A 23,799-nucleotide genomic window follows, 5' to 3' on the forward strand; every position below is an offset into this window, starting at 1 on the left:
AAGAACAAAACGACAAATTTGAATTTCTTCATGAAATGCTTCATCGAAGATGATCTTAAGTCCCCCAGTGCAATGTTCATGAACGTATAGGTATTAAATTATCTTTCTTATAACATAATTTAGATTGGTTTTCATATTGGTATTATTATTATTATTTATTTATCTATTATTTTCATATACAATACAAAACTACATTATATTATAAAAATCTTTAGTTAATTGACTTAGGTGTTCACGTCCGCTTGTCAGGTAGCCATGAACAGAAATAAAGCAAACTTGAGATGAAATTCATGCGTTACGTTTTTACGTTTTCAGATGGGTGAAGGTCAACGACCTCATATGGCTTTTTTTCTATAACAATAAATTTAGTTTACAACCAAATATTATGTGAACTATTTTTGCTAAAAGTGCAATTTAAAAATAGAATCTAATGTTTTAACAATATTTTAATTATTTATATAACTTAAAACTTTCGTGGTTTTTGCTAACATAATGTAATAATTATGTCAATACTTTCATTATTTCTTTATAATTTTGAATGCATGCAATTTCCAATGTCCATATAAAGCAAACAACAATATTGGTGTTGTAAAATATTAGTCTGGTAAACACTACTTTGTCAAGTAGTATTGTGTCTATTGTTATTATAAAAAAACAGTAATTCTTTACAAATTTATGTCATATAAATAACCATTACATTTCTTCTTAGTAAAAATATTCTAGATGATTAAGGCCTTATATGGTCCATAATCCATTTCATATATTTTCTGACATCTGTGTATATAGTAGGTGGTTCAGTGCCGCAGTCCAAATTTCCGTAAGACACGATACCGTATTGTACTAGTTTGTATGTATTCGTTATGAAGCCTTCGTACATAAGTGGCCCGCCGGAGTCGCCTTTGCATGAATCGTGACCCAGCTCGCCGGCGCAGAATGTATTTGTCAATCGATTGTAAGATTCCATGGTCATATGACGATTCCTAATCAATTATACATTTTATTAAGTTATCAATATATATATACCACTTTGCCTAGTGTACCGCAGTTCAAAATAAGAAATATAACTGATATTCGTTGGACAGGTTGCTATTTGGTAATTATAGTTTTGGCTTCCTTCCTAAGCGCCAGTTACAGCCAGTTAATGTCGACGATTTCTATTATTAATTTGATTTACACAGTTACCAACCGCTATCATCATCTCCCTGGCCTTTTCCTACTCACGTGGGGTCGGCGCACAAGGTCTTATAAAACATAATGTTTTGGCTTTATTTTTTACAGCCGGCCGTCAACCCTACTTGGGAGAGAAATTTAATAATAATAGCTAAATACTTCAAAATGATTTCTATAAATGTACAATAATAAATAAGCTAAGTAGCAGCACAGCTTTTGAATGAATACCTACCCAAAATAGACTGCGCAAAAAGTAAACTGGGAAAATCAAATAGTCACAATATAGCCTGTCCAGTGGAATATCCAGTCAGTAGTTTTCACACAACATATTTTTTTTATATAGTTTCTTATATTAGTAACTAGCTTTTTCCCGCGACTCCGTCCGCGCGGAATAAAAAAAATAGAAAACGGGGTAAAAAAAAATCCTATGTCCGTTTCCTGGTTCTAAGCTACCTGCCCACCAATTTCCAGTCAAATCGATTCAGCCGTTCTTGAGTTATAAATGGTGTAACTAACACAACTTTCTTTTATATATATAGATTATAAACACCAACCTGTTGTACCACCTTAAGCACGTTCTGGGCGAAAATATTGGAACTCCAACTTTGAGTAGGACATTAGACTTCGTGTTACTTTCAGTTATACCCCAACCGGCCACAGTCCCTCTTTCACCATATATGTTTAAATTTAGGAGCGAATTTGTTATCGGCAGGCATATCAGACCAGAATTTCCTAAGAAAAAAAAATTTTTTATGGCGGTCTATCACACATTCTAGTATAATTTTACGAGAACTCACTGTAGCTTAGGTCGACAGATTTTTTAAGACGTAAAAGACCGATGTCGTTTATGATGAGAGGGTCGTTATTGTAAGCTTCGTGATAGATCTGCTCCGACACATCTATTTCCTGTCAAAAAGAAAGAAAGTTATTAATTTATATGAAAGTACACAATAGATTTTCATAAGTTTATATTGATTATAACATTAAACAAACTTTTTGCAATTGTTTTTTTTAAGTTTTTAGTTAATAGTAATTCAAAACGAATTTGACTTTATGACGTTGTTCTATTTGTCAAATCTTATCATTTCTCCTAAGGGAAAACAAAAATGTGTCATTTGCCATTTTGTGACGGCTGCCGTTTTGAATTTTACATAATGCACTGTACTCTATTTGTGCAAAGATATTTCATCTACTATTTTGTGACGGCGTCTATGTCATTTTTATAAGATGTACTATAGGCATATGTACCTATATAAACTTATCTATAAACATAGTCGACGAGCAAGCTAATAGTAGGAATTGAATAATGTAATCAATTAAGGGCCTATAAGGAATTTTAAGTTTTATCTATTTACTGGGGGTATGTTTTACTTATTTTATCTTCATTTCCATATCAGATTTAACCAAGGGTTATAGTAATTGGTCGCTAATGAGCAAGAATGCCCATAGGTAGATGATAGCAGATGATAAGTGATCTTTAATGGATAGGATAGATGATGTACAAATAAAGGTTATTTTCCTTTTCTACAAATACCCTGCAAAATACGCTGCCCCTTCTTTTCTTGTGAGAAAAATATAGATGGGGAAGACGGTTAATATTCGATTCCGGCACTCATTAGTCGAAACGAAGGAAATAGCTACTTACAATTTGCGTCTATCTTCTGTGTGGTTGTAGTATTGCACCGGCCGAGTGAGCCATTTGTGATAAAATTTTGAATTATAAATTTTGTAAAAATAAATCTTTATACCTGATATTTAGGTGCGCATTGGATAAAAGCATCTTCTCCAGTACAATCGATTTCTGTGCTGAGGTCGTATTCTCCAATTCGGACTTTGGAGACTTCCCTTCCCTTAATGCAATGAGCTGCAGTTAGCACGTATCTTGAATTAATCAACGAACCCCCACAGTTCATATATAAAGTACCGGCATCTGTTTTTTTTAAAAAAATATGGTTATTCTCTATATGTTATAAAACAAAGTCTCTTTTCGGGGCCATTTTTTGGCCGTTCTGTTAAAACAAAAATGGTAAAATTTCACTATTATACAGATAATTTGTTCCCGGTAATTTGAATTTGAGTTCCAATATAATTTATATTATGACTAAACAGCTTATTTCGCAACCAATTAACAGTTTACCTTTTTTTGGTTTACGCAGGCTTTGGTTTACTATTAGAGTTATGTAAAAATAATGTATGATGGAATAATAGAAATGCTTTGCCACCCGAGCGAAGCAGGGGCGAGTCATCATCATCAACTCTCTATACCCCACTGAAGGGTTCGGAACCTACCCTAAGTTAGGGGTGGCTTAGTGCGTGTTGCTTGACTTCATACATATCTTTGAATTTCTTCGCAGATACGTTGCAGGTTACATTACGATGTTATCCTTTATCGTAAAAACGTCGGATAAATGTTATAAGTAAATCGAAAAACACATTGGTAATTGGCGGGGTTGGAACCCAGTATCTGCAGATTAGAAGTCAAGTGCTGAACCCCTGAGCCACCGACGATCGGGGTGGATCGCTAATCTATCTTATATATATAAAAGAAAATCGTGTTAGTTACACTATTTTTATAACTCAAGAACGGCTGAATCGATTTGACTGAAAATTGGTAGCTTAGAACCAGGAAACGGACATAGGATAATTTGTACCCCGTTTTTTATTTTTTATTCCGCGCGGACGGAGTCGCGGGTAAAGGCTAGATATTTTATAAAACAAAGAAATAACGTCTAACCTGCAATTACACAATGTGAAAATTGTTTATCAATATACCAATAAGTTTGTTTTACGGTCGATTTAGACTGTTTCATATAAGTATTGACATATATCGTTGTCTCTGTTTTTGGGAAGAGAATATGAGGGAGGACATATGTATCAATACAAGTTTCACTGCAGTCGAAACCTACAATTATGAACTCACTTTTATGGATGATTATTGCTAACCAGGGGAACTCATATAGCGTAGTTCTGCTTCCGCCAACGATTTTATTTCCGTCTGTATCTCCGCATTCTTCCGACAACAGTTTTATATTGGGATGTTTTTCTATGTCGAATTCGTTAGTTGAATCATCTTCCAACGTTCGCATGTTAATCATTAATTCTGTGCAGCAGACCTGCCGAAAGAAAAAAAAAATCAAGTAGAAGGTAAAAGGGGTGGCGGTACTTCAAATATCATCGGTGTCATTTCATTAACCATTAGTTTCCACTGCCGTAAGACACTTATTAACACATATTTATCTCTCTGAGTCTCTAGTATAGTAGAACAGTAAATTTAATATCGCGATATAATATTTTAGACACGATACTGATGACAAAATTCCTACGCCATGGAATGTTCTTAAATTTTTATTAATAAAAATCAAGAATATTTGATGATAAGTCTACGACCTTTTTTTTTAAATTGATTTGTAAAGATACGCCGTTCTTGATATACATAGCTTATTTGAAGTATAGACGGGTTAGGTGAACCAGTGTCAGTTATCAAATTTTACCCTATATCAATTTGTAGACACTTATAGTGGTTACCTATTGAAAATTAATTTATTCAAAAATACTTAGATATTATTATAAACAAATTGAGTGCAAGGAAACTTTAAACGTATTCTCTCAACAAAATTTTAAATAAAAACCAAAAAAGACGATAATAATTAAAATAACTGTCTAGGTTTATTTAAAAATTTTTAACCTTGTGAGTGACTCCATCAAAGCCGCAGTGAGCATTTTTCAGCATTTTCACAGTTGCATCGCTTTTGTGATGTTTTACTCTCTCTAAGGCCTTCTCGCATCGCGTTATTAGAATACAGTCCTCGCAGTATTCTGTTGATAATACAAAAACATTACAGTGGTAGTGTCTGCGGCAGCAACAGCTGTTGTACGATGGTCCAAGACCACGTAGAAGACAAGCGTGATGTAGGAGTATTTCTAGGCTTATATATTCTATGCGAAATTAGGCGATGCATTATATTTTTTCATATTTTTATAAGTAGCGGTCACTTAACACCGGGTCACCTAACGCCCCATGACAATAATATATTAGGTAATTTTATCTAGTTTAACATTTCTTAGCAAATAAAATATGCTGTTTTATCATTTTACCATCGAATTGGCATACAAAATGAAGATAAAGAATGTTAAAGAAAGTATATAAACGGTAAATAATAATATATTTTCTTTCACCGTTGATTCGTTGCCGAGTTTTCTAGCTTTAGGTCGTAGTTTCATAAGTCGATAACTTGGAGTCACCGCATATTGACTAACAATTAATAAAATCTTAGAAGTATAAGTAAAAAAATAAATTCTTAGAAAATAAATTTTGTAATAAAATAATTTTTACTTACTATAACAACTTGCAATGCTAAACAATAACACTCCAAGCACCACTTTTATAAGTAACTTCATTATAAGTGATGCGCCTATCTCACTCAAGCTTGCTCTGACAACTGCCAATTTCTTGACGACAGCTTCTTATCTTCCTGAACTCCAAAAATTTATGTCATAGGGTATTTCCCATTTGATTTGCTTACATAAAATATTATTTATTCGAGAACGTAACAACATTTTATTAATAAATATTGAAAAAAAAAATTATCATTTGAGAAATATCAGTAACAGCGTCAGACATACGGCTGTAATCATTCCTTTATGTAGTAAACGTGCCACGCGTTCGAACGAAAAGATTTGAAGCGAATCATCGTTCCTTGTGCATACTGCTAAGGATTGGAATAAGTTGCCGGCGTCAGTCTTTCCGTCTAAGTAGGATGTGGGGCCCTTTAAGAGTAGAGTGAATAGGTATCTACAAAGCTAGCGCGTACCATCTTTTGACCACATCATCACTTCATCGGGTGGGATCATGGTCAAGCGCTAACTTGAAAATATATGGATTAGATGTACGTTTATATATAGTAGCTAGTATATACTAGCTGTCGCCCGCGACTCCGTCCGCGCGCAGGTAAAAAAATGGGGGGGGGGGGGGTTATGAAAAATAGATGTTGGCCGATTCTCAGACCTACCCAATATGCTCACAAAATTTCATGAGAATCGGTCAAGCCGTTTCGGAGGAGTATGGCAACGAATACTGTGACACGAGAATTTTATATATTAGATATATAAAAGAAAGTCGTTTAGTTACACTATTTATAACTCAAGATCGGTCGAACTGATTTAGCTGAAAATTGGTGGGGAGCTTAGAACTGGGAGAAGGAACTTTTTATCTTGTGTGCGTTTATTATGTAATACTAGCTGTCGCCCGCGACTCCGTCCGCGCGCAGTTAAAAATTGTTTAAAGTTTAAAAATATATGTGATTTTTGTATACTTCGTAAAACATAAGACTGACTTCAAATACACATTACAGCCGATTAATATATATTTTTTATATATATTTAATATAATTTTCATCAAGTTTCAGTAGGTAGTAGTAGTAGTTTCATAGATGCTGTTGCGTTACATCTTTCAAGGTACCACCAGCTGACAAACTTTCCACTGAGATACAGCAAGCAGATACATTAATTTTCATTCATAGTAAAAAAAAATTTTTTTTCATCTTCAAGGAGCCAGCTGACGTACATATAATCCACCTTGTTATGGTCAACTATGTTTTTCTTTCAAAATACTACATAAACTATACTCTGATAAATTTTCAAATGAGGGGAAATGCCTGAAAAAAAAAAATTTTTTTCTCCATGCGTGGGAGGATGCCACTGCCCACCCCACCCACGGAGCCGCAGCTGACGGTCGCGAGTATTCATAGTATAAGTCCCTTATGCATTTTACGAAGTTACGCTCGAGAAGAAATAATTGACCGAAAATGTACCTGGCTCCCGGGCTAAATGGTGATAAATTTTCAAAATCAACCAAGTTCACATAACTATTCAGAATTTTTCCATGAGCAGTAGTAAAATTTAGGTTTTACCGGTAAATCTAAATCAAAGTTGGATACTCAAAGTTTTTTTTTATTTGTCTGCATTGTTTACTTGATTTATAATAATGTTATTGTAAAACTCCGCCTTATGTTTGGAATTTTTCCTTTTTATCGTTCGTCGCTTGTGCTGGGGTTATCGTAACTGACATATGAACCACATTGAAATAACAAGAGGAAATCATACGTTATTTGAAATCCCTGCAAATTAGTCATTTTGCACATATTTTCTTTAATAGCCAAAAGTAGCAAACGAGCAAACGGCAACTTGAATTCGCCAAAATAGCGAATTGACCGTTGCTTATAGTGTTTTTAATTAGCAGACGCTATGCTTTTCTATCTTTATTCGACAGAGTCGTACGCAAAGAGGATATTTCCCATTCCTATGCGTCCTCTCCTCTGCCAAATTCACCTTTCCAAGTAGTATAATAAGCATAGAAACTTACATAAAATAAAAAAATACAAGACTCCCACAGTACGATTTGGGTCTTGTGCCTATTTTTAACATTGACAAGGGGGTAACATATTGTAAATTATGCTCACCAGGTCAGTTTCTCGGTCTATATAACTGAATAAAAACATTTCAACAGTTAAATTCTCTAAGACTCCTTTTTACATCCCATTATATATTTTCCACGTATTTATCATTATTTTATCTGTATTTTAAGACATATAATTATAATGTACTAGCTGTCGCCCAAGACTCCGTCCGCGCGAAATTAAAAAAAAACAATAAATAGCCTATGTGTTCTTTCAGACTATTGTCTACATCTATGCCAAATTTCGTCGAGATCCGTTTTGCCGTTCTGGAGATACCTTCAAACAAACATCCATCCATCCATCCAAACATTCGCATTTATAATATTAGTAAGATAAAGATTATACGAATGTAATTATGTAGTTAAATTACATCCATTCATTTGTCACAAATATTCAGACCTAATTACATTTTCTAAATACTCAATCAATTAACACTCGTCATTTGCTGGCGAAGGAATACTCGTAGTTCCGTCGATCGCTACAATAACAAGACGACATAGGACACAATGTAGTCTTTTCTTGTAATAAATGAATGGGAACGGTAATTGGATAAAATAAATATTCTCTATCGTACAGATAGTTCACCCTTCAGACCATGAAAGTTAAAGTATCAGGCCATGGATCTGTAACCTTTAGACTTCTTGCACTCATCGGCTATTCACTGCCGCCACTGTGCTTTTTTAATTAATTCAGGTCGCATTTTACAAAAATAAATTTATGGATATTAATGAAACGACGGTTGGTCTACAATTCAATAAATTTTATTAAGCTTAAGGTATTTTATAACAAGCAATTAATAGCGTTATGAAACATTATGATAAAATGACGACCACCTTATTATGTTCTATGTAAGTATATGGTGTTGAAAATAACAAAATTTCGGATTTTTTTTTAATTTGCGAAGTACTTGTGGCAACTTTTGATTTATCGACCACTTCACCATCGATGCTCTGTGTTAATTACTGATATCTAATTGAAATTAACAAGTAGTAAGTACTTTTTCTTTTCTTTTCAAAACAAATTATTATTCTATTCCTAAAAACTAAGTAAATATTGATTATCCAATCTCCTTTATCAAGTAGAATTCATAAGATTTATTATAACATCGTTCGAGTTTTAACTTTATGTTATATATAAACATATATTTTTTGTTTCTTTGGTAAAATTCTATGGTTTAATAGTATCCAAAATCCATTTCATATATTTTCGAACATCGGTATACATTCCAGGTTTGCTTAAACCACATTGCTCAAATCCGTAAGACACGATGCCGAATTGGACAAATTTGTATGTCCCATTGTAAGGTGCTTCGATCATGAGAGGTCCACCGGAGTCACCTTTGCAAGAATCACGGCCTTCGTCCCCGGCGCATATCGTATTCATCATCATGTTTGGTTTAAATATACGTGATTGCATGGCTCTGGAAAAATACAGTTTAATAGTTACTTTCAATATTATGTTTGCATGTATGTAAAAATCTTTCGAAGAAGAATTTCATAAGAGTGCGGTAAAAAATAAGTTCTTAAAAATATAAATATAACTTTAAATACAACAAACATTTTGATGATAAAAAATTATAGAAAATAATTAATTTTCTGTATACAAATAGGTAAAATTTGTAACATTGTTGTAAATAAACGTATGGGGTAAATACTTATAAGCTAAGTGTTCGTATTGTTAATTACTTTTTTTAGAGGTTAAAGGATAAACATGAAGTTCAGTGCATCATTTTTATTTGAGAACTGACGGGAATCTCAGACTAATTTAATATTATTCATGTCGTTTAGTCTTCTCTCTAACCTTAGCTTCTTTGGTTCAGACTATTATAAATTCTGAATATTTTCTGAAATTATTATAGTGACAGCAGATTTGGTGTTGCGAATGTCCATGGGCCTTACTGTTCCCGTCGCTCGTATGCCTAATAAAAAAAGGCGTGAACTTCATATTGTTGGAGTATGTTAGATAGAAATGTGAGTACGGACTGTATTTTCTCACCGTTTGTAAAACGATTTGCACGTCGTTTCTGGATATATAGGCACTTGAACTTTAAGAAGAATATTCGATTGCCGTTGATTCTCTGTCGCTCCCCAACCAGCTACCGTAGCGAATTCTTGTGCTATGTCCCTTTCCCGTAGATCCCTCATTATCGGTAAACAAATTGTTCCTGAATTTCCTATGGATAATAAGATATAATTCAGTGGTAGAACTTGGTATATTTTTGTGTTTAATTTAAATTTAGATTCGAATGACATCTCATTCTTCAAACGACTCAAGCCGTCTGGGTTACTAAAAAACTCAATGATGCAATCGCTATTTCTTAATATGAACATTAAGAAATAGCGATTGCAAATCATGCGTAAGCTGGTAATAAAATAAACTAATCTTATACATCATTATTCATTTTAAAATTAATCTTACTGTAAGAAAAGTCCACAGGAGTAGCGAGACGTAGCAGACCGATGTCGTTCAGGCTTATTGGTACTATCACGTAATTGGGATGAGATATTTTATGGGTAACGGCGATATCCTGTTGCAGAAAAAAGAGCTCTATTGTTACATACCAGCCATCATCAAGTGGTTCGAAAATAACAAATAAGTATAACTCCTATAACAGGTATCTCCTATATTCCATCCAATTATCTTGACTTTGTGATTGTGTGAACATTTAGTAGCATAGGAAAAACTCCTGATATCTCCTCATATTACGCTAACCTCACACTTTTTTCGAAATGCGTAACGATTCAGTGACTTGTCTAAAATATTTTGTCGCGTGCCATTGATGGCGCCATTCTTTCGCCACCCCTATGCTATAAACCGAGTCGCCACGTGATACCGCTAAAATGCCCATATATATCTGCCGTAAATTTTAAGGTATTTAGTGGTAGATCCCGCAACCGGTCGCCGGGTCGCTGGGTCGACCGGTGCAATACCACGAACACACAGACAGGCGTGAAGTGGAAGCAATTCCGCGTTTCGTCTGATGAGTGTGGTGCCGGAGGCCTAATTTTAGTAAACGTTCCCTTCCCATCCTTTTCTTACAAGGAAAGGATGGGGAGGGGAAGGGGATTTGACGGAGGAGGGGACACATAAGAAGAGGATATATCCCCTTTATGTGAATCTCCTCCTCTGTTGATCAAAGGTAGGCAACGCATCTGCAATTGCGGATGTCAGTGAGCAGCAGTCGCTTTGCTATTAAGGCGGATTAAGGTGACCGCTTGCTCGTTCGCCATCCTATGATATTAAAAAAATACATTTGATCAAAAATACATAACCTGAAATTTTGATTCACATTCGCGTATTTCATCCTCTCCCACGCAATCTTCAGGTTTGCTTATGTCGTAGTCTCCAATTCTAACTCCGACTATTTGTTTTTTCTCGATGCAGTGTGCGGCCGTCAGCACGTACCTCGCAGTTATAACTGAGCCTCCACATTTAAATTGCAAAGTTCTTCCATCTTCAACTACAAGCAAACGTGGTCAAAATTCTTAGATCATTTGAAATTCCCGTTCTCAGTGGGTGCAGTTAACATTTGACAATACTCACGTATGTATGAAATGAGGGCCAGCCAGGGGAACTCATACAGGCCCGCACTGGTTCCTCCAACAATTCTGTTCCCGTCTACATCGCCACACTCAGTTGGTAGAAGACGTATATTACGATGATTTTCGATTTCGTCTCCAGATGTTTGTGTGTTGATTTTGCTTTCATTTTCATCATTCAAAGATCGACTTGTAAAGAAATCAGAACAGCACACCTATTTACAAAATTTTATAATTAAAATGGTGATAATATTAGATCTCTGGATACAGTGGTCAGACAAAGCATCAGCCTTTGATGATGATGAATAACTAAAATTCCTTTCTGGTAGCAAAAAAAAATAAGCAAAAATATTCACTGACGTTGATGAATATTATAATATCTGTAATCTGATCGGGTAAAGAATAAATTTGAATAGCACTTGAGACTAAAATTACCAAACGCGGGGGACAAGCTAAAATTCTAGCAATCTAGTATCTGTCATGCGGGACGTAAACTTGTTAGTAAATAGCAGAGAAATGTTTTGATATAAAGTGTCAAATGAATTGAACAGAAGTATATTTCAAAGTGTATCTCAAGCACATAGAGATACTCGTATAGTTCAATTTCGTCTAATGTTACTATTTTTTGCATACTTTGGATGTCTAGATACTCGTAATATTGACGCTATGCCTTTTTTTGGTATCGGCGGGGAAATCTTCGAAAAATACCCTGCCTTCTGGGGGGGAAGACAGGGTTATGTGGGATTTGACCCACTAAAAACCCCTCGGTGGCCAGCCTCGAAGAGGGTTCTGGGATCTCCGAGGAACGCACCGGAACCTTCAGCACTTTACTATCCAGGACAGGACTCTGCCCGTTGCTCTAAGTGTTAAGGCAACATAGGACCACGCTATGTCTCCGTCTTCCTATGGGATCATCTTTGTCGACGATCAGGCCCCCCATGCTAATCGCCAATGGTTCCAAGGGTCCCTTAGATCGTTACAACGATTTAAGGGACTAACGACCTATTATAGCCGTGACAGATTACTCAGAGCGGCTCGAAGAGACACCCCGAGCCGTTCGCCTCCAAAGAGCCCTCTCTCTCTCCCGCTCTGCGGTCTCCTTCTGCCCTATCACGCTTTCACAAAAGGAGATTAGCGCCATCCACTCCTTTTTTTCGGCTAGTGCAGCTGCAACTACCGCCGGCAATGTAAGATTCGACCCGATCATTTGAACCAAGACCCGCCGCTCTAACTCCCACGCAGGGCATTCGGAGAGCGTGTGCTGCGCGGGGTCTCGCACCCCGCCACAATGGTGGCACTGCGGTGTTTGTTCGCGACTCAAAGGAGATGGTCCTATAGCCTCGTGCAATTTTGAAGAACTACATCCCTAGACCCCATTGACGCTATGCCTGTTACTATGATTATGGGCACCTTGAATGAACTCATATATTTGACGATTTGACGCTTCAATATATTTGCGCAGAGTGGGTGTTTCTATTAATTTGTGGACTTTGGTTGTACTTATACAATTGATCAATTTAGAAGTCCCTATATATCTGGATATCTTGTCTGCCACTATATTTATGCAGCTGACTGTACAGTTGATAGGTTATCAAAAGTCCGAATGACATACAAAACAGTGTCGTGATGTAGTGTTACCTTACGTTCATAAATCATATAACTTTACTAATGATGATCAAACCGATTGTTGTTTAGCTAGTTTTTTTAGTAATGTGAATATGTATAACCTTTTGAACACCTTCATAACCACAGAGTGCATTTTTCAGTTTTTGAATTGCCGCCGCACTTTTGTCTGTGCGGATCAGCTGTATTGCCGGCGCACAATCTGTTATCTTAACACAATCGTCGCATTGTTCTGTAATTGTAAAAGAAATTTATTGTTTTAATCAACCATATTTAGCGGATATTTAGTATTTTCAGCCGACTTCAAGAAGAAGGAGGTTATCAATTCGATTGTATTTTTTATGTGTGTTAACGCGAAGCTCCGCCACTGGTGCTCCGATTTTAATAAAAAAATATTTAATCGAAAGGTAGTGCTTGCAGATGGGTCCCATCTTTTTGATTATTTTTTAAAATAACTAGAAGACTAGTAGATTTTGAGTTTATCTTCAAACTGCGTTGCGAAAATTAGGGACATTTTTGCTTTCAGCGCTTACGTAGGCTAAACTATAGGACCTATATAATAAAAATGAAAGATGGTAGAATTGTAGCTCTTTAAATGTGCTAAATAAAAGTCCAGGATAGCATATATCTATCTTTTATAGTTTTCTCACCATAATGATTTTTTTTCTTAAGAAACATCAATAAATTCATGCCCTATTTCCGACGTCATTATTCGAATTCAGTATTAACCCTTATGTAAATAAATTTGTTCATTATCAAGAGAATTTAATGTAGATTATATTTGCTCTTGAAACTATACCATTCTGTCTAATAGTTTAGGAGATAACGAAAGAATAAAATTACGCGCAAACGAAAAATACTACAACGCGTTACATTGAAAAGCCCGATTTTGCTTTCTTGGCTTACGTAGGCCAAACTATATGACCTACATACAAATGATGTATGAAGTAATTATAGATCCTTAAATTTTCTAAATAAAGGTCTTGGGTGGCATATATCTATCGTCTATGGATGTCTCACAATATCCATGTTGTTGTGAAAAACGTCGATTAAAATGCACACGAATAACAGCGTCGTAAGCTTACGGCGCTATTATATTATATTCAGTTTGAATCCTTATCTAAAGAAATATGTTTGAGGGTATTAAATGCAGATTACATTAGCCTTTCAAACTATATCATTCTGACCAATAGTTTGGAAGATATCAAATGATTAATTAAGAAAAAAAGAAAGCCGACTTCATAAAAAAACAATCTCGAACAAAATGCACTAAAAAGTAACAAAATAATGTCATGAAAACCCTCTAAAGAAAGTTATCTTCTTGCTTATAATATGTCTATATTGTATAATTATTTGGATAAGGATTCTTAACGAATATAATATGATAGCGCCGTAGGCTTACGACGCTGTTTTTCGTGTGCATTTTAATCGATGTTTTTTCACAATAACATGGTGAGGTCTCCATGCGTGATAAAACTTGGTTTTCCAAAACCAAACTAAAGGGCTCAGGTATAACGCAATCTGAGTTTCTGACTAGAAATCGCCACAATATATTCTTGGAGGCTCGGAAGCGACATGGCATTACGAACTGTTGGACAAAAGACGGCATAATTCATGTGCTGGCATCGGATGGCTCAATCCACCAAGTTGAGAGCTTGGCAGAACTTGATGCTGTCCCGATTGAAGCCAGCCCTGCTTCATCTGCGCAGTCAACAGCCACAGATGGCAAGCCCTCTGTGAAATCGTTTGCTAATCAGATTCGCACAAAGCGAACCACAAGAAAATAGTGCATTTCTTTTTTTTTTTTCTCTTTCTATTTTATTATTTCCTGTATTCTAGTACATAGTTTCTTAAATGTTTAGTCTTCCACACACTTGGATAAGAGATTTTAGAATTGTGTACTGTGGTTTACTTATGTAACTGTAATTTTACACCTTTCTGTCGTCCTAATTTATAGATATTGTTTGTACAAATCCGTGTTGGTAAACAAACACTTCTAGGAATGACAGCTGTCACGCTGCATTTTATGATTGTACTCATTGACGCATACTTGTCAATCATGTCAAACTTCAAATGCACTGTGACGTGCAACGCCATAGACTATAATTAAACTACCATAGATGTCATTTAGAAATAATTTGTTTCTATAGAGGTTCTTGTTTGAACTTTATGGTTTTTAAGTACATTTAGTAATTATAATAGTATACGAGTACACTTTATATTTTTCTTTTTTTCTTTTTTCATTTAGTTTTTTTCATGTGAATAGTTTGTGTGACACATCGACAAGAGTGTCAGTAAATATTACAGTACTGTACGATTTACTTTACAACAGTTGACACCTGTGCTATGTTATAATAATGTTTTAATTAATGTTTCCTTTTTATTATTATCTTTATTTTTAATTTTCTGTTATAAATTGTTCGAACTTGACAGAAGCTGGCGGGTAGCAACAGCACCACATCGAAGCACTTTTGCAATTAGGTTTACATTTTATAATTTTTGTTTATATTATTATTTAATTATCCCTTTATTTATTGTTTATATATATATTTTATATTAAATTTCAATATTAAATGAACGATAGTGATAGTGACAATGTTACTGATTCTTCATTGTATAAATCAGCGTCTAGTGGATTGAATAGTAGTTATGAAAGTATTCCTCCAAATGATGTGGCCCTAAACTCTCATTTTACAGATGTCTCGAAAAACTTTAATATTGTCCATATAAATGCGCAGAGTATACCGGCACATTACCCCGACTTTTTAGCCACCTTTGATAGCAAAAACATACATGCCATTCTTGTATCAGAATCCTGGCTTAAACCCTGCCTGGCCTCGACTTCTTACTCTCTACCAGGGTTTACTCTCATTCGCAACGACCGCACACAACGGGGAGGTGGCGGCGTTGCTATATATCTTCGTTCCCACATTCCGTTTTCAATTATTAATAATTCAGATCAAAATCAAGACGTGAACGCAGCAGAATACTTATTTATCGAAATACTCTTTTGCCATACAAAACTACTTCTAGGAGTCCTATACAGTCCTTCTTCAACAGTTGACTACTTTTCGGCATTTGAACACCTCCTGGAAGAATTCGTATCCATATACGATCATATCATTATTATGGGAGACTTTAATACGTGTCTTTTAAAACAAGACGTAAGATCTGCAAGATTAAATAATATTATTGAGGCAGCCAATATGCACATTCTTCCTCTTTCAGCCACACATTTCTTTCCGAATTGCGTCCCATCACTTCTAGACCTAATAATTGTCTCTTCTCCTGATCATGTTGCTAAGCATGGTCAATGTGCTGCCGATGCTTTTTCATATCATGACCTTATTTATATGTCATATAAAATCCGACCTCCTAAGGCAAAGTCAAAATTTCTACTTCAGCGCAACTTTGCGAATATGAATCTTGATAAATTGAGAAAGGATGCCCTGAACACCGACTGGAACGTAATTTTCAGTGCCAAGACAGTTGATGAACAGGTGGACACATTTAATTCAATATTAGTCAACTTATTCGATATCCATGCTCCTATTCGTCCAGTGAGAATTCGCCACGCACCTGCACCTTGGCTAACTGAAGATATTAGAAATCTAATAAATAAAAAAAACAAAGCCAAGGCTAAATACAAGGCCAATCCCAGCGATGAAAATCGTGAAAAGCTTCGACAAGCTCGAAATCGCTGCAATATGGCGTGTAGAGATTCACAACGACGCCATATCCATAAATCTGTTCAAGATGAAGATCCTGCCAAGGTCTGGAAATTTCTTAGAAAACTTGGAGTTGGTAAGCAACAGAACTCTCCAACAGATAATACTGACTTAAATGGTCTCAATCTCCATTTTTCCTCTTCATCGTTCATAAGTAACATAGATAAATCGAACACCTTAAAATATCTTTCTAGTATACCCAACTCCAGTAACTGCTCTTTCAATTTTAGTCAATTCACGGATCGTGATGTTGAGAAGAGTATTCTATCCATTTCCTCTGACTCTGTTGGCGGTGACTGCATTAGCCGTAAGATGGTCATTCCTTTACTTGATATTCTTATTCCCATCATCAAACGCATCCTAAATTATTCAATTACCACCAGGTCATTTCCCAATCTATGGAAAGAGGCACAAATAATTCCTCTACCCAAAAAGTCCAAACCATCCTCTCCGTCGGACTATCGACCAATATCCATACTTCCGTTTTTGTCCAAAGTCCTAGAGCGCCTTGTCCATCAACAACTTAACTCCTTCCTCTCCTGCAACAATCTTTTAAATCCATATCAATCTGGCTTCCGTCCTGGCCATAGTACGGCTACTGCACTCTTGAAAATCACTGACGACATAAGGTTAGGAATGGATGATCAAAAGCTCACGGTGCTGACATTGTTGGATTTCAGCAATGCTTTCTGCACTGTGGATTTTGATATTTTACTTGCAATTATGCGCTCTCTTAACATATCTCCGGCTGTGATTGACTGGTTTCATAGTTACTTGTATGGGCGTCGGCAACGTGTGCGAGTTCAAGATAATTATTCCTCTTGGTGTAGCATAAATGCCGGCGTACCGCAAGGTGGCGTGTTGTCCCCACTTCTATTTGCAATTTTCATTAATTCTATAAGCTCTCAAATATCTTCTCTCTACCACCTATATGCAGACGATCTCCAAATATATAACCAGTCGACTTTAGCTGATTTACCAAGTGCTATAAATATAGCTAACATGGATTTGGCCAGTATTTCGCGTTGGGCTAAATCTTATGGTTTGCAAGTCAATCCTGCTAAGACGCAAGCTATCATTGTTGGCAGCTCGCGTCTTATTAGTAAAATTGACTGGCATCAACTACCACCTATTATATTTGATGGCATAATAGTCCCGTACAGTGACACTGTGAAAAATCTTGGCGTGCTGATTGACCGTAATTTATCTTGGGTACCGCAGATACGGGAATTGAGTCGAAAATTGTTCGGAGCCCTTGGTTCTTTTCGACGCTTGTGTAATTTTCTTCCGATTCCTACCAAAGTTGCGCTTGTTCAGTCCTTACTTCTGCCTATACTTGACTATGCCGACATTTGCTATCCTGATCTCACAGAGGAGCAATTAAATAAACTTGACCGCCTTCAAAATGTTGGTATACGGTTTATATTTGGGGTACGCAAATATGACCACATATCCGAATATCGTGTAAAGCTCAAGTGGCTCCCAATCCGTCTTCGCCGGAATGCTCACATTCTTTCTACTTTATATAATATACTGTTCAATCCACTTGCTCCACATTATTTGAAAGAACGTTTTAAGTTTACATATCTCACTCATGACCACACCTTGCGTTCTAGTACAAACTTTTCCCTTCTTACTCCTTCACACACTTCTTCTTTCTACTCAAAATCGTTCACGGTTTACGCTGTGAAACTATGGAACTCCTTACCTCTCTCTATTAGATGCAGTAAAAGTATTGAATCGTTTAAAAAACATGTCAAAGATCACTATCTGCAGCTCTAATTTGGCTATATATATATATATTGCTGAAATATTGTATTATTTTATTTTCTCTTATTAATATTTCTATTGTTTTTATTTATATTTCTTATCACGGTTCGTGTGCACCCTACCGATTTGGTTTACTTAGCTTAATTTCTACCCAAAGGTTGTCTGGCAGAGATCGCTGCTTAGCGATAAGACCGCCTTTTGTGAAAATCCTGTTGTACTTTCTTTTTTTGTAACTCCATGATAGTGCACAATAAAGTATATTTGTATTTGTATTTGTATTGTTATTGTGAGACATCCTTAGATGATAGATAAATGTACCAAGCATTTTTATTTAGCAAATTTAATGAGCTATAATTAATCCATACATCATTTTTATGTAAGTCATATAGTTTGACCTACGTAAGCCCAGAAAACAAAATTGTGCTTTTCGTTTCTGCGTAATTTTATTCTTTCGATATCTCCTAAACTACTAGACAGGATGATATAAGTTTCAAGGGCAAAAATAATTTAAATTAAATTTTCTTGATAATGAACAAATTTATTTACATAAGGATTAATACTGAACTCGAATAATAGCGTCGGAAATAGGGCATGAATTTAATTGATGTTTCTAAAGAAAAAAATAATTGTGTAATTTAAATAATTGTAATTATTGTGAAAAAACTATAAAAGATAGATATATGCTATCGCGGACTTTTATTTAGCACATTTAAAGAGCTACAATTCTTCGATACATAATTTTTATGTAGGTCCTATAGTTTATTCTACGTAAGCGTTAAAGCAAAAATGTAGCTAATTTTCGCAACACATTTTGAAGCTAAATTCAAAATCTACTAGTCATTAAAAAAAAATGGGACCCATCTGCAAGTACTTCGTTTCGATTAAAATAATTTTTATCAAAATCGGATCACCAGAGGCGCAGCATCGCGGTAACACACATAAAAAATTACAGTTGAATTGATAACCTCCTTCTTCTTGAAGTCGGCTAAAAACTACGCGCATCCGAAAAATGCTACTGCGGCGCGCGGCTTCACAGAATTAAAGGCACGCTATGATGTATTAGTTCGTTACTTTTGAATTAGTATACCGATTTTGAAAATTACTTCTTTGTTTAAAGGATGAGAGGTTATCTGCTGCATTCTAAATTACTTTTTGAATTGAAGTACATACATATTAAGCATATTAAATAGGAATGCCCTTTTCTTTATTTGTCTTATTTCCATCCTTTTTTTATATCAGAAGGTGGCAAACCAGCAAACGGCCACCTGAATTCGCCGAAATAGTGAGGCGACCGTTGCCCATAGACATCCAGACGCACAGAAAGAGAATGTTTCCCCTTCCTTTGCGTCCCCTCTTCCGCCAAATCCACTTCCCCTTCTCATCCTTTCCTAATAGGAAAAGGGTGGGAAGGGAATGAGGACTTAAATTATTCCTCAGGGACCATTTCCGTCCTCATACGTATTAAGGAAATTTGTCAAAAAATTTGACAAAAAATTGAGAAATAAAATAAAAATTAAATAAAAAGCCGACTTCATAATCTCAAAGAAAATGCACTAAAAAGTAACAAAATAATGTCATGAAAACCCCGAAAGTAAGAAAGTGCTCTTCTTTCTTGTAACATGTCTATATTGTATAACTAGCTTTTACCAGCGACTTCGTCCGCGCGGAATAAAAAATAGAAAACGGGGTAAAAATTATCCTATGTCCGTTTCCTGGTTTTAAGCTACCTGCAAACCAATTTTCAGTTAAATCGATTCAGCCGTTCTTGAGTTATAAATAGTGTAACTAACACGACTTTCTTTTATATATATAGACTAGCTTTTACCCGCGACTCCGTCCGCGCGGATTAAAAAATAGAAAACGGGGTAAAAACTATCCTATGTCCTATTCCTGGTTCTAAGCTACCTGCCCACCAATTTTCAGTCAAATCGATTCAGCCGTTCTTGAGTTATAAATAGTGTAACTAACACAACTTTCTTTTATATATATAGACTAGCTTTTACTCGCGACTCCGTCCGCGAGGAATAAAAAATAGAAAACGGGATAAAAATTATCCTATGTCCGTTTCCTGGTTCTAAGCTACCTGCCCGCCAATTTTCAGTCAAATCGATTCAGCCGTTCTTGAGTTATAAATAGTGTAACTAACACGTCTTTCTTTTATATATTAGGTCCTTACATATGAAATTGGCGTTTTGTATGGGAGGAACAAAAAGTCGAATATTTTTTAATATAATATATTTAATTAATCAAAGTATGAACCATTATTTTCTATGCACTTTTGCCATCTCATAGGTAGTTCATTGATCCCTTTACTAAAAAAACCAGTCGGACGGGAATCAATAAAATCTTTGAAGGCGATTTGGACTGCCCCATCGGAGTTGAATTTTTTCCCTTGCAAGAAGTTATCCAAATTTCGAAAAAAATGGTAATCTGTTGGAGCAAGGTCCGGGGAGTACGGAGGATGTCTTAGACTTTCCAATTGAAGCTCTTCTAATTTAGTAGCCGTCTGTTGCGCAGTGTGTGGTCTAGCGTTGTCGTGAAGCAGCAGTGGCGTGGAGCGATTGACCAGCCTAGGTTGTTTAGCCGCTAGCTTTTCCATCATGGTTTGCAATTGCTGACAATAGACATCAGCCGTAATAGTCTGGCCAGATTTGAGAAAACTGTAATGAACAATACCGGTAAGTAAGTCCACCAAACGCTTACAAGTAACTTTTTTGGGGTTAATTTTCGCTTGGGGCAGGATTTGGCTGGCTGGCCAGGATCCAACCATTGCGCTGAGCGCTTCCGATTATCGTAAAGAACCCATTTTTCATCACAGGTAATGATTCGGTTTAAAATACCTTCATTATTGTGCCGGTTTAGTAATGTAACGCAACAGTCGACGCGCGTTTGCCGGTTTGCTTCAGTCAATTCGTGAGGTACCCACCTTTCAAGCTTTTTAATCTTCCCAATTTGCTTCAAGTGAATTAAAACAGTTTTATCACTAACATCGCAGCCTGCAGCTGACTCGGACGTGGTTTGCGATGGATTCGCTTCCACAATAGCCTTCAACTCTTCATTATCAGCTTGAGTCTCAGGCCGTCCACGGGGCTTGTTCTGCAGATCGAAATTTCCAGAACGAAAACGTTGGAACCCAAAACGAACTGTGTTTTCTTTTGCAACACGACCGCCATACACATCATTCACCCTTCGAGTCGTTTCCGCAGCACTAGTGCCACGGCGGAACTCGTACTCGTAAATAATGCGATATTTTAAGTTTTCCATTTTGTAAAATGAGTGACGCAAACAGAAAAAAGCAGAAGAAAAAAAACAAAGGAATGACGGTCATCGAACCACAAATACATGAGTCTATAGCTGTACAAATTTGAATTTGGAATTCCTTACCAAAGAGGAGAAATTCGTGATTAAAGTGGCCAGTACGAAAAACGCCAATTTCATATGTAAGGACCTAATATATAGATTATTGTTATTTTGGAGTCGGTTTCGGCCTAAGTAGGGACATAGACGTAACTATGTTTAATACATCTCAAATATAAAATGTCACTCATTTACTTTGTATTTACTTAGATTCTATATTTCTCATTTATTATAAAGACATGATTATTTGGTAGTTTTCAGGTCCCTGACACTGGTATTGTTCAAGAAAAAAATGAGATTAAAGTAAACATCGGAACATTTAAGCTTTTTGCAAATATACTTTCAAATTATTAATTATAAAAGAAGCAAGTAATAGTAAATAGTTGTCAATGTATTTTTATACTCACTGAGGGCAGCGGTGAGGGCCGCGAAGAGTACACAACACAATACAGTGGGGTGTGAACGCATCGTGCAGACACGTTGTCCACTCGCCGTGCCTTTCTCGATACTAACTACGCCCGATATTGGTTGCCAACATCAATCTATATTTTCTGGACACAATTTTTCCTGAATGGCTTCTTACCAGTCATCTGGTTTTACCCACTTTATTGTTTACTGTGTTTTATTGACCTTATCGGAAGTTTACAAAATTTTATTAAAGTCCTCTTAATTATTTACTTATATTGTTATTTTTTAAGTGACTTATCTTCCTAGCTCCACGTAGCGGGGCAGAGGAAGTCGCTCTATTCTGGGTGCTGGGCTCTGCGCTTGGTATATGATTCTTTAAATGCATCGTGTGTCCTTATGTCCTTAGGTGATTAAGTGGCTCGTACCTTGGTTAACCATCAGTTCTCTATTTAACGTACACTTTTTGGTTAGATCGAAACGTCTTAATTCAAGTTTTAAATATTTGACACTTGACATGCTCCAAAAGTAGATAGTTGTGCAGTGTGTATAAATGAATTATGTGTTCATGTAAGTTACGTGACAAGATCAATAGTCACACATCAGGCGGAACGTTTTCGTTGTCACTTTTCCTGCACTATTAGCCCGTTATGATTGTTTCCGACAGCGTAAAATGATGAAAGTATTTACGAGATAGATTTTAATGAGTAAGACTAAAGAGTAATTAAAATATTAAAAACGCAGGCAATAGATGGAGTTATTTCATCTTATTAATAAACCACATTTTAAAGAATTTCCTTGGATGGCTACGTAGGTAGGCTCTGGTATTTATTATAGCTATTAACTTAATTCGAGCCTATGTCGACTTATAATTGTTAATTATTCTAGTATCTCAGAATTGCAATTTGTGGGACACCTAATTTTTCTACACATTATGTCCTCGCTATAAGGTTCTTTGATGGTCCAATTACCATCCATCCATCCATTCATCCAAACATTTGCATTTATAATATGAGTAAGATTACAATAGGTAAAACCGCAAATGTTATATTGATCAGGAATTACCAAAGCAGATGTTTCTATACACATTTTATATCTTACTAAAATTGTAAATGCGAATGTTTAGATGGATGGATGTTTGTTGGAAGACATTTCAAGAACGGCTGCGTGGATCTCGCTGAAAATTGGTATAGGTGTATAACACAGCCTGGAAGAACAAATAGGTTACTAATTGAGTTTTTTATTTGAGAGCGTTAGGGGGGTAAGGGGAGCGGTATCAATATCTCATCCGTCCCAATTGTCAACCTCACCTGCACGCGCCGGATGGCGACGGAGACCGAATAGTTTCCGTGGTGCCCCCTGCAAATCTACAAACGAGGCTCTGCCGACCGATCAATGGCGGTATATCCATACTTCCTATCAGTTTACTGAATAGAAGAGGCTATACCAAGCCTTAGGACCTAAATAGTCTTTTAAAAAGTCTAGAACGAATGAAGGACAAACACATGGAAGCAAGATTGAAAAATTATCTACCCCAGGAGGTAGGTAGGTCTAGGTACCAGCGGTGCTGGTGGATCCCTCCCTGAGAAAATCTCGGGCAGCCCCACGTATTCTGGGGGCACAGTTTTGCGGCCAAACCTGAAACTCTCCGGGGTGGCTGACCAGGCTTCGGAGGTGGAGAATTCTAGTGGATTTAAGAAGCACACGGTTCAACAAACCCCTCACAAAAGCTTTTTCAACACCCGCCCTAGG

The 23,799-nt window shown here is 36.2% G+C and overlaps 3 protein-coding genes across 3 annotated transcripts in view; all 3 read right to left on the reverse strand.

Annotated features, from left to right (window-relative positions):
* Positions 1 to 566: 566 nt before the first annotated feature.
* LOC106721699 (CLIP domain-containing serine protease 2) lies at positions 567 to 5,634 on the reverse strand. The gene is made up of 7 exons (XM_014516732.2): positions 5,508 to 5,634; positions 4,856 to 4,986; positions 4,091 to 4,283; positions 2,919 to 3,100; positions 1,968 to 2,076; positions 1,725 to 1,902; positions 567 to 980 (listed from the first exon to the last, which is right to left on the reverse strand). Exons 1-7 carry the CDS (start codon positions 5,566 to 5,568, stop codon positions 728 to 730), a joined length of 1,107 nt encoding a protein of 368 aa, XP_014372218.2. The 5' UTR covers positions 5,569 to 5,634; the 3' UTR covers positions 567 to 727.
* A 2,732-nt stretch (positions 5,635 to 8,366) lies between these two features.
* Positions 8,367 to 23,799, reverse strand: part of LOC106721630 (CLIP domain-containing serine protease 2) — a 30,793-nt gene continuing 15,360 nt past the window's right edge. Inside the window, exon 8 of the mRNA XM_045681840.1 lies at positions 8,367 to 8,784. The gene's annotated coding sequence lies outside the window, so the exon portion shown is untranslated. The remainder of the gene's footprint in view (positions 8,785 to 23,799) is intronic.
* LOC106721629 (melanization protease 1) lies at positions 8,722 to 22,271 on the reverse strand. Its single transcript, XM_045681839.1, has 7 exons — positions 22,050 to 22,271; positions 12,892 to 13,019; positions 11,169 to 11,379; positions 10,898 to 11,085; positions 10,044 to 10,152; positions 9,621 to 9,798; positions 8,722 to 9,045 (listed from the first exon to the last, which is right to left on the reverse strand). Exons 1-7 carry the CDS (start codon positions 22,108 to 22,110, stop codon positions 8,793 to 8,795), a joined length of 1,128 nt encoding a protein of 375 aa, XP_045537795.1. The 5' UTR covers positions 22,111 to 22,271; the 3' UTR covers positions 8,722 to 8,792.

Source organism: Papilio machaon, chromosome 17 (assembly GCF_912999745.1).
Source record: "Papilio machaon chromosome 17, ilPapMach1.1, whole genome shotgun sequence".
NCBI lineage: Eukaryota > Metazoa > Arthropoda > Insecta > Lepidoptera > Papilionidae > Papilio > Papilio machaon.